Source organism: Schistosoma mansoni (genome assembly GCF_000237925.1).
Source record: "Schistosoma mansoni, WGS project CABG00000000 data, supercontig 0310, strain Puerto Rico, whole genome shotgun sequence".
NCBI lineage: Eukaryota > Metazoa > Platyhelminthes > Trematoda > Strigeidida > Schistosomatidae > Schistosoma > Schistosoma mansoni.
In genome coordinates, this window is record NW_017386166.1 from 48,026 (window position 1) to 64,701 (window position 16,676).

Sequence of the window (16,676 nt, forward strand, 5' to 3'; positions counted from 1 at the left end):
GCAAGAAACTACATTTGATAGATGACTGGAATGAATAAGTGTCATTTTTCAGATGTCTTTGTATACTGGCTCTCTTTAAATACAATAATACTTATTGTATCAAGGACTGAGAATGAATTATTTTATATTTGATCAAGGGTAAAATGAAAAGATATAAATGATGTTGTGTTGTTATGGAGTACAAACAAATCTTCAATCAAACTAACTGCCATTTACTTCTAGATAGGATTTTCATGAACAATAATATTTTGATCTAAACACTAAAGTGCTTTTTATTTTACTATACTCTTGTTTTTAACAAAAGCTTTAATTTTTTCCCGATGATGCAATAACCTCCACTTAGATTGTATGAATATAATTCAAAGTACTTAAGTCCTGTGAAGATAGAACAAACTTATTTTGTAATTAGTTTTTGTTACTATTTGCATTTTTAATTAATTCCCATAATTTTTATAATTACCACTACTGACTGTTAAATTATTGTTCAAAAAACATGACCTTGGATCTTCCGATTCGTTTTTTCAATTCCCCCATAGCATGAATTACTGATTACCACTTACAAATACATTGCTACACACGTATGCCTCTTGTTCTCAATTACCTGCTGTAATGATAACAAAACTCTAATATATTTGCTATCTACACTCACAAATCACAGTGATATCCTCATTACATGCTTTATCTGAGTATACATCTTGGATTGTAACAATTATAGTTGCAATTACTGACTCCTTAGAATTGTGGAACATCAGACCAAACGAAGCTCGAACAAGTCAACTCCTGACAGTTTAAGTATCGTCCTGTATATTTTTCTTGTGTGCATAACTTATATTTGGTAAATTAACACATTAATTTTTGACATAATAACTTTATTTTTTGAATTGATAAATTTTCAGTCCACCACAATCGTGAAGGATAAGAATTTTTTAGGAGGAACTTATGGTGAGACACGAAATCATGACTTGTTTTCTACGTAAATCACTTTGGTACACGAAAAAATATACTTGATCTCAAATAAGTAGGAAGCAGCTAAATTAAGTCACTTAAAACCGAATTGATTCGTTATGGACGCTCGTAACCACCGTTTGAAACACGAGCTAATGTAGAAAAATAATGCCAAGCAAATGTGAAACACCTTTATCCCGAATGTTCGTTGCTACAAGTTCAGTGGGAGATAAAATTTCCTCTTGTCAGATTCCTTACCCACTGATTTAATTCAAATAGCCTCCTAAACGTCTTTCGTCATATAAAATGCCCTCCGTAGATCCTATTGTGGAGATTTTTACAATCTGTAGAGATGGTTAACTTTGAATTCATTTGTATATTCGAATCTTTGATAATTTCATTCTTTTTGTACATTACATGTTGCTTACTGTATAAATTTATTTACTATGACACGGTTACTTCATTGTGTAACTAAGTCATACTGATTATCGTTCAGTATAACGAGCACTACCAAGCACACTAAGTTTTCTCTCTCAATTATATTTAACTCACCCGGTCCCTTAACACATATAGTTTGTTCTGTCAATATTCATCTGGTTTATGATTCATTGATATAAGAGTGACGTTTTCAATTTCTTATGCTACATATAATTTTGGATTTATCTTGAACTCATTACATTCAAGTAACCAGCTCAATATTCAGTCTTATGAAATTATTAGAAGTAATCGAACTCACCAATCTAACAAGTAGTTCACGGCACTGTCTAATTCGCACTCTAATAGTTGAATACGGATCAGTATCAGATTCAAAGTGAACACCTTGAACATAATCGTACGTGTTGAACTTGGGACTTGAGCCAAGAGCTAAATGATGTATTAAGGAATTATCAGTCAGTACAAACGTCACATCCTAGTCATTTCATATTGTTGCGCATTCGTATTTTTTTATTTTTGGTCAAATATAAAATCAAGTATTGATAGTTTTTTGTGTCATGGAAACCTCACAAGTTCTCTGACCTAATAATGTTTTCCCATAGAAATTTGTTAAATATTATCCAATAAATAGTAATGAGTTTGTTTGAGTGTGTGGCTGGCTTCTCAAGAATCATCTACCACATTGCATAACTAATCTATAAACATTTCTACTCTGCAAGTAGGTTCTAAATTTGTCGGTGCTCCAATGTTTTAAGTCCACGACGTGACTCATCTGACACAATGGATTTAGTAGCATATGATAACGAAGTCAATTTCTGATCTTGTGATGCTATTTTTTAAAACGTTTTTATGCTGGTTTGGTAGTAGGTCATCTTCAAAATTCAATGGACGATAATCCACACAAATCGGTATTTAATGTACACGAAGCTAAACGTATGTTACTGAAGGGTTGGGGAAATGTCACTGGACGCGACAAAGTGTAAGATTATTATCTTTCGGGAAATAGCCATTTGCTTGGAGATACTAACTGTTTGTTGAGGTTGATTTCATAATCTAATTCAGCGTTACATAACATTTGATAACGAGGACATTCACGGTATCTATCAAGCAACTAATGTTTCGGAGTTCCGACATAACCGTGAAGTCGTCGTGAATCTAATACATATGTACGCTGTTCGTATTTTTCGAACAGACAAATGTTTATTGCCTTTTAAAGTTACCCTGTACGCTCCTATCAAGTATCCGCTTCTGAGATTGAGCTTCTATATATACATGTTCATCTTTATTGTTTATTCACCTGCAATTGATAACCTGCTTATCCGACATGGAACCCGAGTCAGATTGAACTGAGTGCCATTTGGCTAGCAAAAGTCAAGGGTCATACTGCGTTCGTCTATCCATTTCAGACTTTCGTCCGCTTGGATACGAACACCTATAACAAACTTTTCCAGAACATTTCATACATGCCTTTTAGTACCACCGTTATTCATTAGAACTAGTCCAAGTAATGTATAAGGATTTAAGTGAGAAATCATATTTTATTCATTATCATCGGTCATTAGAGTCAATGGGATGCCATGAGGTGTTCAGAAAGTTTCATAGTTTTTTTACTTCAAATTTCCAGACGTACATTTTGTGTATCCCGGTAGCCAAAGTTTTATTTTCAAACCAATTAGAATTATGGTTTGTGGGAAAGAATGAAGCAATCCATTTATTTATTCGTATAAGTACTCAACATGAGTGTGTAGTGACCTGCTTTTCTCGACGAGAACGCGATTGGTATCATGGAAATAATTATTATTATAACCAATTGTACCAGTGAGTGTTTTACTTTACTCGTCTTTTTAACTGTATCAAAATCACTTTTCATTCCGTGTCCATCTTGTTCGTTCGAAATTTCTTACGCTCTGCCTTTTTTGCCTGTACCATTTGGCACGTCTCGGTATTCTTTTGCCAATAAACCCACTTTGTCTGGACCAATTACAGCATTCTGTTTTACGAGCTAGCGAAGGAGCCAGGTCGTTTTCGGGCGCGTAATCTTGGTGTAGTGGTGATCATAGTCAATCGAAACTCGACGCCGTCTACAAGTGTAGATAGAGCGTTTATCAACCCCCAGTTTAGGGAATCGAAATGTATAACTATCAACATCCTATAATATTCGCAAATGAAACGGAGGATTTGAAATTCGGAGCCACATAACTTCTAAAGGTATATATTATACTCGATACTTTATATTGCTACCGAATTTATTAGTTCCAGCTTGGTCAAATATTCTTGTTATTATTCAGAATCTCCTAGTGAGATATTTACTATATCGACCATCTTTTTAGTTTCGATCACGGAATTTTCACACATTGTTACATTTTAATCCTCAGAAGGGGTTTTGTGGAGATTTAGTATTTTTATAGTTCAAAGCGTGAGTCAGTTGAAGCTAGACCGCCATAGAAAACCTGGAACGGCCGTCCAGTGTTTCCACATTTTAGTCCCTCAAAGTGTACAATATAGACTAGCTTTATGTCTATGTTGTCCAAACTCTTTGAATAATTCTTTTCAATGAGTCAACCTTGTTATGTCAAAAGGTTTGTATGGGATATAATTGGGACTCATACTCCAATGTCAACCGATTACTCTGTTCATATAACCATAATCGACAAAAGTATTAGAAACGAAACCTAAAACTAAACAAAAAGTTTCAACGGGATCATGGTCGTTTCTTCCAGCGTCCGTGCAGTGAAATGTCTGAGGTAGTTTTTGTGTTGTGACTTTTTTGTACATGCATTTACATATTTGGTTACATGTAATGTTTACGTGCACTCTACCGAGCACCTAACTGAAAATATAACATAATACCTTCAGTTATGTAAACCGTTTTTCTTTTGACTTCAATTGTGGTTCATTTGTAACTGAAAGAGTACGTATTGGATAGATCTAGGAACCACTTGCTTTTAAGCTATATCCATTACTATTTCATCTACTTATCACGCAACCATTTGCATAATGTCAATCTTAATCATCCAAATAAGCTTACTGAACAACATACTAACACGAAATGAAAGAGTGACTAACCCTGAACAAATCTTGTGACGCTATCTTTGCACAGTAGATTTAATCACTTGATACTCCTAATCAACTTCTAAGAATCCATATCACCACCAATTATAAAAAGTCTTGCGTACTTGTGTGAGTTAAGAAGTTAGAGTGAAAAGAAAAATTAAAGAACGAACTTATTTGATAATTTTATACTTTTGTATCAGAGACGGACCACGGTTCAGGAATCAAGAAGCACCGGACATCTCTTTCGTCCTAATATAAGAACCCACAATATTGGGAATTTACCTATGTTAGAAATGTTATTGATACAATATCAGTCGTCAGGAGATTAGGCGCTTTTTGTATCATCAGTAGATCCTAGATTTAATTATTCGTGAGGTTGCTGATGCACAGCTGCTAAGCTCGGTACTAAGATGAAATATTCGCCCAGTTCTTCCTCTTTTTCAGTGGTTAAGTATCTAAATCAGGTTCGCAATGTAAAACTAAATATTCACTGACAATAAAATATATATTGAGATGCACCTCTAAAATCGATTCTTATTATATATCTCTCATTTCTTTCATAAGCTGCTTCCTTTCAGTCCTCAACATTCCCCTAGAATGTGTTTATTAAAATTTCTGTCTCAATTTTAGCTTGGAGCACTCACAATAAACAGACCGAAACTCGCTGATAGAATGAATTTCATACTACACGTTGACAGAGATACTGAACCACTTTCTTTGTAACTGCAGTTGGCAAATATCCTTTCGAAAATGTTAGGCATTCTGAGCAAGCTTAGCTCAACGAAGGTGTCTGTGCTGTTAGTTACCAGCTAAATATAACTAGGTATAAACAGATCAAATACAGATGCCGCTACACCTTTTTATTCCTGTCTTCAAAACCTCATTTTAAATAACTCTCATTTAATTAGCATCCACTAAGTCATCATTGTATTCGCAGTTGTTCCTCCTCGAATCATATTGCAATCTGCTTGACCCACCATTAATTACCAAACTCTGAAATGCGAACTTCACTCTAGTGAAAGAGGAAATGTCTCATGAGGTAAGGATCATTAGTTCTGGGAAAATTGTGATACATTAGATGCTTACAAAAATAGCCATGATATAACTAAAGCAAATCTCCACAGAACACCTTGCCAAATAGACTTAGCTGCTGCATTCAGTGAGTACGTGAAGGCAGAGAAGTCAGTTAGATTATGGCTGCTTGATCTCTTGCTAAAAATAGGAAATATCCACATATAAATGTTTAAACGTTTCGAAGGATGGACAACTAAAATAACAAATCTGACAACCACAATCATATCAAAGCTGTGCCACTCTGCGGATCGCCTGGCTGTCTTGATCAACTGCAGTATGCACAGGCCGATCTTCTTGCAAACGCAGGACCTAACGATCAGTCAAAAGAAACGTCGCACTTTTGAGTGTCTAACGTCTTGTTATCTTGTACCACATGTTAGCTTATCTCTTTAACTTTCCTATCCAGAAAATTTCGTCTCTCGTGTCCCCCCGACCGCATAACATTTTACCCTCAGTCTGTTGAGTAGCACGAACAGTTATAGCGTTGCCACTAGTACTTACACCATAACAACAAAGATGACTAGGTGAGGTACGGTTATTAATTCAGGGGTTAAGAATAAGTCTAACATCTCTGTTTCCAGCTAGAGTATTGCAAAAATGCTTAAGATGACACAATACAGAGTAATGTTTACAACATGGATCATCCATGTTAAACATCTTAACTGAATTTCCAAATAAACAAGAACTACACACTTCCACTTAGGTCCCTACTTCTAGTAGGAATATCAAGCAAAAAAGAAATAGGAGAAAAGGCGTCCCCGACTCCCCGTGTTATAGACTACGACTAGGGAGAAACAGATCAATGGCAATTATTGCATCACATGTTCGTCACCCGTCAAATTCAGCGGCCCAGCATTTGAATGTAACTTATATAGTGGCTGGATTCACTGCCGCTGTGACACCGAAGTACATGGGATGTACTAGGGGTTTATGTTAAGTAACCTCTGTCCGTGGTTCTAGTATGTTTACCCGGTGTAGAAAAAGCACCCTTACTGTACTAAAAAACTAGAAGCATAAGACCTTATTGTAGACTACTGTATCTATCCTCACCAGAATATTCAGGTAATCAAACACATACCAAACTGAATACTCGACTGTGGGAGTGACAACCGGGCCTATATTAAGATAAGCTTATTGACCATTTCTCATGTCCCAGTATCTGTTGACAATATGAAATGGTGGTTGTACATTGGGAGGGAATTGACAACAACATAGCTCCCAAAATGTAAAAATGGGAATAAATATACTAGCTCTTTGAAATTATTCAATGTCCCAGCGTTTCAGAGTAGCTTGCTAAAAAGTAAGACAGTCTTTAATAAGAAAAACAATAGGGAAAATGCTATTGATTGTCGGGAAGAGAGTTATTTCAGCCGAGCAATGCTCTCTATATAGGGGCCAAAACGTACCAAAAGACTGACTTTTACAGACATTTTAGAGGGATCCATAACAATTCTTTCGAACCAGAATTAGATGCAACATTTTATGGACAGTATAAGATGGAGCCAGAAGATTAGCAAACGCCCAAAGACCTACCAGTATGATGATTCACGAAGTGAAGGTCCTAGTAAATGGTAGTCCTGTAGTATATGACTGCATTTCTGAAGAAACCTGAAATGGTATTTTAACAACAGTTGTGCACCAACAGACTGTTTGTGAATACTGATATTGTAACAAGGCTAACGAACGAGATTCCAACAGTGGAGTTAACGATCACGTAGTACAGGTATTCACACCACCAGGATTATTATCGTGCCCAGACTATCTCGTCCGTTACACCTCAAAGCCTTTAAGATCTTCCTTCTAATGTCTGTGCACTGAAAAACCGTAAGCACTTAACCGGGGCACTTCAGACCTGTTACAGCTTTAAAAACGACCCCTACAATCACATCAGATGTCATGAAGGCCGACCCAGATTGGTAAGGCAATAGCAGAAAAGAGAAATAAGACAAAACTTGGTTTCGTTTGACTTTGATCAGCAGCTCATGGTACTGTAGTAGCGTCGAGTCGAGGGCGGACTATGATCACCACTACAATTCGATTACGTGCCCAGCAACGACTTGGTTCCTTTGATTACTCGCAAACCAAAAGGCTTTAATTAATCCAGATAAAGTATATTTATTGGCGATCTCGTGGAATCGAAAGAATACCGAGACGTGCCAACGGGTACAGGCAAAAATGGGCAGAGCGTAATAAAGTTCGAACCGAACAGGGCGGATAGTGGAACCAGAAGTGAGTCTGATACAGTTACACAAGTACAGTAAAACAATCTCTGGTACAATCGGTTACAATAATAATAATTGTTTCTGTTATTCCAATCGTGTTCTTATCGAGACAAGCCGGTCACTACAGTACAAGACACAGAGGTATTAACCCTATTTATGGGACAAGCGATACAGACAAAAGCTGTACAGTGACCAGTCCGACGAAACTGGCCAAAACACGCTAACAAATAACTATGGGGTGAGCTAGGGGAAATCAGAGAGAATGAACATCAAAGAGCGAACACCTAGGTACCCTTTTTTCCAACAAGGAGTTGCTTCTTTTAGGATTGCCCTTCCAACCGTAGTGATCACAGCTATCTAGATGAATAGCCTAAAGAGGATACTTGATTTACACGTACTTACCCTGGATCATTATCTCCCTATTGGAACAGCTGTGTGCGATACATGTCTCATAAATAATCACGGTTATCAGTACTAAATGTAAATAAGTACTTCCCATCTCTCTCATTATAATCTCCGTTTCACTTTTATTCTCTCTATTCCGTCTTCTTACTTATCATCAACCAATTAAATCATTTATTTATCATTACTCAATCATCTTCTCTTGGCACTTGGATCATCACTTTATTATTTTCAAATCAGAACCTACCCACCTCCTGCATGATAATGTAGTAGATATTGTTATCCAGAAGCTCTAGTGTCCTTTGGCAAACGAACTCACCTAAACTCAAAGAAAAAGCAAATCCACAAATTATTGCCACATTGATTACAACTATTGATATCAAATTACTAGAGTATCACTCATTCGGCATAACCAACTACCTACAGCCGCGCTGAAATAATAAGAAACGAGCACAAAAAAATCTGTCATTTCAGACAAATTTGTGGAAAATATATTAGATATTGGAAGTCATTTGGTATTGGAACTTTTTTTAAATGCACCAGTTTCACTTGAACAGGCACCAAATTAAAATAGTTTGCTGTTAACATTATAAGGAGTGAGCATTGTTTACATGCTGCTTAAAATCAATCTCTACGTCATTTTGTAATATTCCTAATGTTTATTTGAAGCTCTCTCTACGTTTTTTGTTTTGAACAGTTTTACTTATTGATAACATGGGGTTTTAGACAAAGCAGTTAAACTTTGATGTTGGGCAAGAATAAACCTGATAATTTTCGCATCCAAAACTGTAATTAAGATAGTTGCGGTGTGTAGTTTTGGTGAAGTTTAGTACACAATATTGGGTACTAAAGTGGAGAGATATCTCTCCGTTTTAGAAAAAATTTAGTTCATTTTGGGGAACTTTCGGGAAATGGTACAAAAATTCCAAGCCTTCACAGTTCTGAGCAAATATTTTCATATTTTGGGTTTTTCTTGATATTTTCTCGACCCATCCGCATAAACGTTTCCAGCTGTTTGGAATAATCCTTCTTTATTCATTGATAAAACCCCATAATCTTTATTATTTTGAAGAATGCTCACAAATTTTCGAGTTTTATCTAATGTATCACTGAAAGTTTTCCCTCAAATGGGGCATATTTTATGATTTGGTGGCAATGCCACGCTACTTGTTAAGGATGCTTAAACCATATCATCTACATTAGATATTAGTGATTTCATCTTTTAGTCCCTACGATTCACGTGGTTATCTATATGAAGTAATAACCACAGAATAGATACTTTAGTTCGGTCATACTTAATATATTCTTAAGTAGGTTGATGGGAAAATAGTCACTATCGTAGTTTAGCATCACTTGGTTAGTCAAGTCAGTAAGTAAATATTTTGGGGTTAAGTGCCTAGAATTTAGAAAAAAATCCATAAAATAAAAATAGTGTTCTCAAAAAGGCACTATGTGATCAAGATTCGTACCTAATACTCTGACTCATGGTACGTCATTTTCAACTAATTGTGAGTTGAATATGATATGCAGTCATATAGTCAAATCAATAATAATAGTGCTGTTTTACAACCTTGATTAGAGATAAGGGGATTCCGTTAACACTAAACCAACAGCATCATTTAAAAGTTTAATAAACCTTCAAACAGTAAACGTCTGGAGAATTTTTTACTTCCTTGATTTACTAAAGGATTTTCACCATGGTTTAGGATGCGTTTCTTCTTTCATCATGTAAAAATTCAGGTAAAATTGCAGACACACAGAAATTTTGACAAATCACTACACAAAATGTCACACAACAATAAAGTATGCATTTAGATCAATTATTTTTTTAAACTTTATATGCCTGACTTTAGACTTTCTGGTTGCCTTATAATGTCAATCTGTAAAATTAGGCAGAGTCTCCCTGTTGACGTGTAATACAACTGGCACTGGAGGATATAATATTTGGGCGTTCGAACACACTAAAATATGAGTAAGCAGGGCCTAGTAAATCATACTATAATAAACTTCATCACATGGGTTTGTGTTAACATATCAGTTAAAATAGTTAGCTTATACGATTCTTCAACCAAGTTTATTGTTTTAATAAATAACACCTTAAGATTTTCAGTATTCATGTGGAGTCAAACGAATCCAGTGAGTGTGTTGACTTATCAACCCACGTTACTATTAAAAATATAACGGTAAATCACTTATTGGAGAGTCGTTGAAGATGTTTTAATTCGCCATTCTGGTTAACATTTAAATATTAAGTAATCGTTTGTCGGCAACTTTACTAAATAAAATGTTTTCTATACGTTTCAGGGGAATCCTTCAGATATATCCTTATATTCAGTGTCCTGATGGTAGACACAAATAGGAACTATACAGAATGTCACAAGCCTTTGAAACAAGGCAAACGATTTTCAGAGCACTTCGCTTCAGAGTGGTCAGACAATGAAGAAATGTATTCAGATTGTTGTGAACAAGTGAATAAGCAGAAATGCCTATATTATATATATAAATTGTTGATTCTTTTAGAGATATTAACAATAAGCATTACATTTTTGAGCCCTTTCTTAATACTGGCTTTACCAAACATTCATCCATCTTTGTGGTTTTCACTGCTTTCATCTTCGGCTGCGACATCAACCCCTTCAATATCACCAAGGAAGGTTATGCACATAAGCAGTAAAATAAATGCGAACTCTGTGATTTCTCGTCGAATGGATAGAAGAACTGAAGTTTACTATGAAGTGAAAATTATTGAATTGTGCACAAAAATCTTTTTATTATTTTTGTGTTCAAGTTATATATACGCAACACGGTTTAAGGAATTATTATTTTGTATGCACAATAGAAAACCTTTTATATCATATTCACGTCTATCTGGATACAAACGATACCAGCAATCAGAAATGGCGAAAACTGTGTCTTCAATAGTTCACTTGAGTTGGCCACAAAGCAAAATGAAACAAAGTTTGGCCTTCAATTTCTTTATTGATTCAATAACTGTTATTGTAACGTTTTCATTTTGGCTTATATTTTTGTCTCACTGGAAATCAGATAAAGATGCTATGACTTTACCTAACGATAGTAATGAAAGTTTAAATTACAAATCAAAACCATGCGGCTATCTTCAACACACAGTTCAGCTAACAAATCCATTTGGTCATCGAGATCCCGGTGGATCGAATTTATGTGACGAAACAAAAAGAATATACATTGACCAACAGTTGAGCAAGCTCAAAACAATAGCTTTAGACTTATCTGTAGATTTTGTGAATGTACACCTATCCATACAGTTAACTGCTATACTCCTTATAAAATTTAAAACAATTTTAGATTGGTTATCGTGTAAATATAATGTACATGTGGTACGCGCACAAGATGGTTTTTCATATAATTACAAAATTGGTTCAGTCAACTTGAAATCCATAGCTAATTATATTGTAAAAAACGCATTAGTTGATTTTAAGGTTAGTTTTTTTATTGTGTTGTTTGTGTGCTTTACGGTGAATATTCATCGATATTAACTTAGCTGTCGAAATATTATCTTTTTGTATGATTAACAATTCCCTATTATTTACTCTCTGGATTTCAACTGCACATTTCAGAATTTGTAGCAAATGAACAATCTGTTAGGACAAAGGATTATGTAATGCGTAAAATGCTTTGCCTCTACCTAGCTGAGATAAGTGACAAAAAGCCCTAGAATTCCATTTTGTGTTTCTCTCCGAAAAAACTACTTTTATAGTTTGATTTCATGTCTTTGAGTATTCACTAGTATAGAAATCTCTTTTCCAACTGCTTGATTAATTATACCTTATTGATTATGAAATTTGGCGGAACTAGTGATTGGTTGACGTGACTGACAAGAACATAAAGAGAATATTTCTAAAGATAACTTTAGGGGACTTAGTAAACGGATACCTAGTCTTTAATAAAAAATCCCTCAAAAGGTCTAAACTCCATGATAAACTTATTTTTATAATCCAGCGATATGTGACCCAGTATAGAATACATATTTTTTATTGGAAGAATTTTCTTTAAGGTAATGTGATTCTGCACTTACTATGGCATAGATTACAAATTCACTTTTCATATTTTCACTCATTCAAAAGTATGCTTTATTACACTTTATAAGGCGATATTGCAAAATAACCTTATCCATTGGTATAAAGCCCCAGTAAAAAAACAGAAATTACATTTTTTAAAATCAATTACAGTTAATTACGTTTACTGAAACATTTGAAGTTAGGGATTTCAAGGCTGTTAAAAAAACATCTAGAATGAAAGATGCTTTAAAGTGGGGGCTGTGACGATCCTAAAACAGTAAATAAATTATATTATCTGGTAAAAAGATTTTTACTTGAGTGAAAAATCGAAATCAAAAGTCTTACATTATATTTTGAACTCGTACGTGCTTATACATCTTTCGGTTTGTTTAACGTCAATGTTTACTCACATCTGTCCGTTTCACTATTGATAATATATTTTGTTAGTTGATTCTCGCTGTAATATTGTAACTCTGGATAAGTTTCATTGATATTCATTTGTAAGGAGCTATGTTTTATTATGTCTGTCTGTTTCTACCATTTTCATGCCTCATAAATCTGTCACTTAAATACAATGATCCTAATGACAAAGTTTTGGACGTGAACGCTAAAACTCCATCATTCTTGAAAATGGTTTCTGAATGAAATCAACAGTTATCTGACAGCGGAACAATTTACTGGAATAAAGTCTACAAGAGGTTTATATGAGACCGAAATTCACAAATGACCAGATATATAACTCTGAACCTGAGAAATGTAGGTTGGAGTGTCTGTGAACATGGATTTTATCTGGTTTTAAGCTCTATGTCCCTTGATTGCTACCAACAAACACAAAATATAGATTCAATAATGACGTCTGGCTTCATTGAAAGTGTTGAGAAATCTGCATTTGTAAGATAAATCAGTTCTCCAGTGCTCGTCACACCGGTTAGTTGTATAATGATAAACTCATAAACTTTAGATTTGGCAAGCTCCAATAAAAATACACCTGCTTGTTGTTAAGGCAATTTTCTCGTTATTTGATAATCGTACATAGGGATTCTGATGATTCTATTAAATCATGTGTTGTTTTTTACGAGTAAATAAATATCCTTCTCAAGTAATCTGAAGTCAACGAGTGAACTAAATTTAGAAAAACTGAAAGAAATTGGTTTATGATGGGTGAAAATATAGCTGTGGATGATTATGTAAAGTAAAAGATGGGAAAGTCTTCATTTCTCAATATTGTTTATTCCCAAGCGTTTAATCTGATATTTCTATTCAGTAACTCTTCTAAAGTCTACTAATTTATGGGTAAAAAGTAATTGCTTCGAATCATAATAAGACTTTTGGTTTCGTCTTTTAAATGTGAAAAATTCTTTTCTTTGTAAGTTGCTTTACCCTCTGGTTCGTTTATTGACCAACAAATCAACTTTTAGTAACACTTGTGTTATCAAGTTGTATCTGATAAAACGTCCGTATCACAGAGTTTGTTTGAAAGTTTTGATAAAACAGTGAACGTTTGTTTTATTCCGCTTATCAGGCTAAAGAATTAGCAAACCTTTTGCCTAGTTTGAACTGAATCATCGCACTATGTTGTTAACTTTGCCCTGGTAAAACAAGCTAATCATATATTACAAAGATTTCTTTCTAATAATTATTACTGTGGTGAAGTACTTTTAATCACATTAAATAACGATATTATACTAATGAGCAATATGCTTTAATCTATTATGCACTTGTCCACTGTAAAATATAATTTTCTGTGTTTATCTATTTTAATATAAAACTAAAAACTATGATTAGTAATGAAGATCCTTTTGATTTGGGGTTAAGATTAGTTTTCATTGTAATCTTTTACCTTCCCTTTTGGTCAAGTCAGCCAGCAGATTTAATAAGTCCACTAACAATTTAAGCTCACAATTTATTTAGTGATGATATCATAAGCCTAGAAATCAACCTAAATGGTTGCCCACATAAAGTTCTATCTCTTCACGTCCGTTACAGTAAATAGATCTTATCTGCATAATCGAAACGATTTGATAACTATAATTATGTGGAATGTTTGAGAGTTAGAGGCTAGGATTTTAGTCATCATTTCACAAAGTAACTCATAGATAACATGGAAGCTTTAGAGTTCCAGCCATTTTTACAAAAAATTTAAACATTATAATCTACATATACACTAAGATCAACACTGTAGTCGAATTTGGCAGTTGGTAGATATTTCGTAATTTACAATTGATTGACCACTGAGTGGTGATTAGTGTTATGTATTTCAAGTTCAATTAGTGCTGACCGAATTCTATCGATTACGTTGTAATATAGCAATTAGTTTAAGTTACCGGATATCATGTACACTATATTGAGATATCAGATGATTGATCAAATAGCGACCTAATCGACACAATTCGGTCAGCACAAAGAAGGACTTGACATACATGGTATTGATTATTATTCAAGAACCAGTCAATTGTAGTACATCTCAGTCAAACGGGAGGTCAGTCGTACCCAGAATAATTAAGCGACACTGACTCTGATTGTAGCTACTTTTATGGATTACTACACTTGGTTCCACTAACAGATTATGAGCAGGCAACATTGATCGTCTTAAAAATCACAAGAATTTAAAAATTATTATTTATACACAATAGTGTTAGGGAATAACATAAATTATTTCATCTTGTACATTTTTTCTTCTATGTATTCATTCCTGTTATGCTAAAACTTACTTATATTACCTAGTTTCAAGGAATGAAATTGTGAAATACACATAAATATATATCTATTGAAACACATGTAAACACTTTTGTGAGTAACATATGGCTAATTTAATGAATAGTCAAATTGTAATTCATTCCCTACATTCCTAGACAAATTTTTTAATTAGCCAATAAAATGACTCATATGAACACCATATCTTTTATAAATTATAAAACATAAATAATTATTGTGCGTCTTACTTCTTGCACAAAAATGTTCAGTTTAGTTTCGGTAATTTTTAACAGATGCTCTATAATATGACTTCGTATAAATGCGAAACTCTACCAAAATAAGTATGACCTCATGTTACTTTAAATACATTATTTGTTGAGACGATCCAAGAACAGAAGGGAATATGTGAATTATATCATGATTAACAGAAAGGACTGTATAATATCACATTTCAGAGACAAATAAACTTATATCTATCTCTTAATATACTGACATTATATATAATCAGCCGAAATTACACATCATTTTAGATCTGTGGGTTTCTCACTAATAAAGATAAGTCCGTAAAAACACTTTACCTAACTTGAGCCCTGGGGAAAATACTTAAATTTATTGTTTTTCTTTACTAGGCAAACACAAATTGAATTGCGGTAATATTGTTTTTTAAGTTGCATTCTTCTTCGATGACATGATATTTCCACCTGAATTACGAGGATAAATGTTATCATACAAAACATCAGTTCTTTATTATGCAAACAGGACCGACATCATCTTGCATTACTATAACCTATACATAATACTAAATTAACAATACAGTGTAAACTATATTATCCACTCATATTGCCCGAATATAGTGGCTAGTTTATAAATTCGATACTTCTAATAACTATCTCATTTAGATTTAATGTTATGCCTACCATAGATTTCACTGATTTTTCATATTATACTGGCAGTCGTTGGTAATGACAAAATATGCTTTAAGAGTAGAACTACTAAAATGGTGCTATGATGGTATATTTAGAATCCAAGCTAAATTCAAAATCACTTAAACTTTAATGTTTACTATATATATCCTGATAAAAAAAATTGTTTTTCCATGCATGATCTCGTAAACTGTGTTTGGTATCTAACATATTCTGTTATAAAACATCTAGATGCTCATTGTACACATAATTTCAATAAGTCTTTTTTCATTTGAATATTTTTAAAATAATATTAAGTCAATACTAAGTCTAAGTTTTGCATTAACTTATTTATCAAGTAAAGTACAAATATATATTTTTCACAGGAAAAAAAGGATAATTTATTAGTTTTTTTATCTCCTTGGTAAAGCTGTATACATTCGATAGAATGTGTAAATTTTTATATGATTTCTTAAAAAAATTTGTAATAGATAACAATAATCGGATTAAATTTTCTCTTTATAAACGAAAAAAACAGGTGTTTTATGTTAAATTATGTATATGAACACAATGTTATGTGTATTGGTGATTTTGTTCATACGTCACTTTTTTTCCCTTCAAAAGAACAAGTTGCAATCAGTATGATCGAACCTGATCTTTTACCATAAACCGATAGAACTAGACAATTGTTCAGTATGAACATACTGTTTTGTAACCAATACATTCTGCTTAGTATTTTTGTTTGAAGCATAACCAGTATATAAACCAAACAATTTCTGTAATAGAAACAGAAACAGGTTACTTACAATTAGCCCTGCGCATCCACGATCTCGCCTCGCAAGATTCGAACCTAGGACCTACCAGTATAGCGCCAGAACACATAACCGGCTCAGTGGTCTATCGGTTATGTG

The 16,676-nt window shown here is 33.8% G+C and overlaps 1 protein-coding gene across 1 annotated transcript; it reads left to right on the forward strand.

The window, feature by feature from the left end:
• Nucleotides 1-10,960: 10,960 nt before the first annotated feature.
• Nucleotides 10,961-11,647, forward strand: Smp_199490 (diacylglycerol kinase, zeta, iota, putative; the record flags this gene model as incomplete). Its single annotated transcript, XM_018792397.1, has 1 exon — nucleotides 10,961-11,647. The coding sequence occupies one exon, from the start codon at nucleotides 10,961-10,963 to the stop codon at nucleotides 11,645-11,647; it is 687 nt and encodes a 228-aa protein (XP_018644708.1).
• Between the last annotated feature and the right edge of the window lie 5,029 nt (nucleotides 11,648-16,676).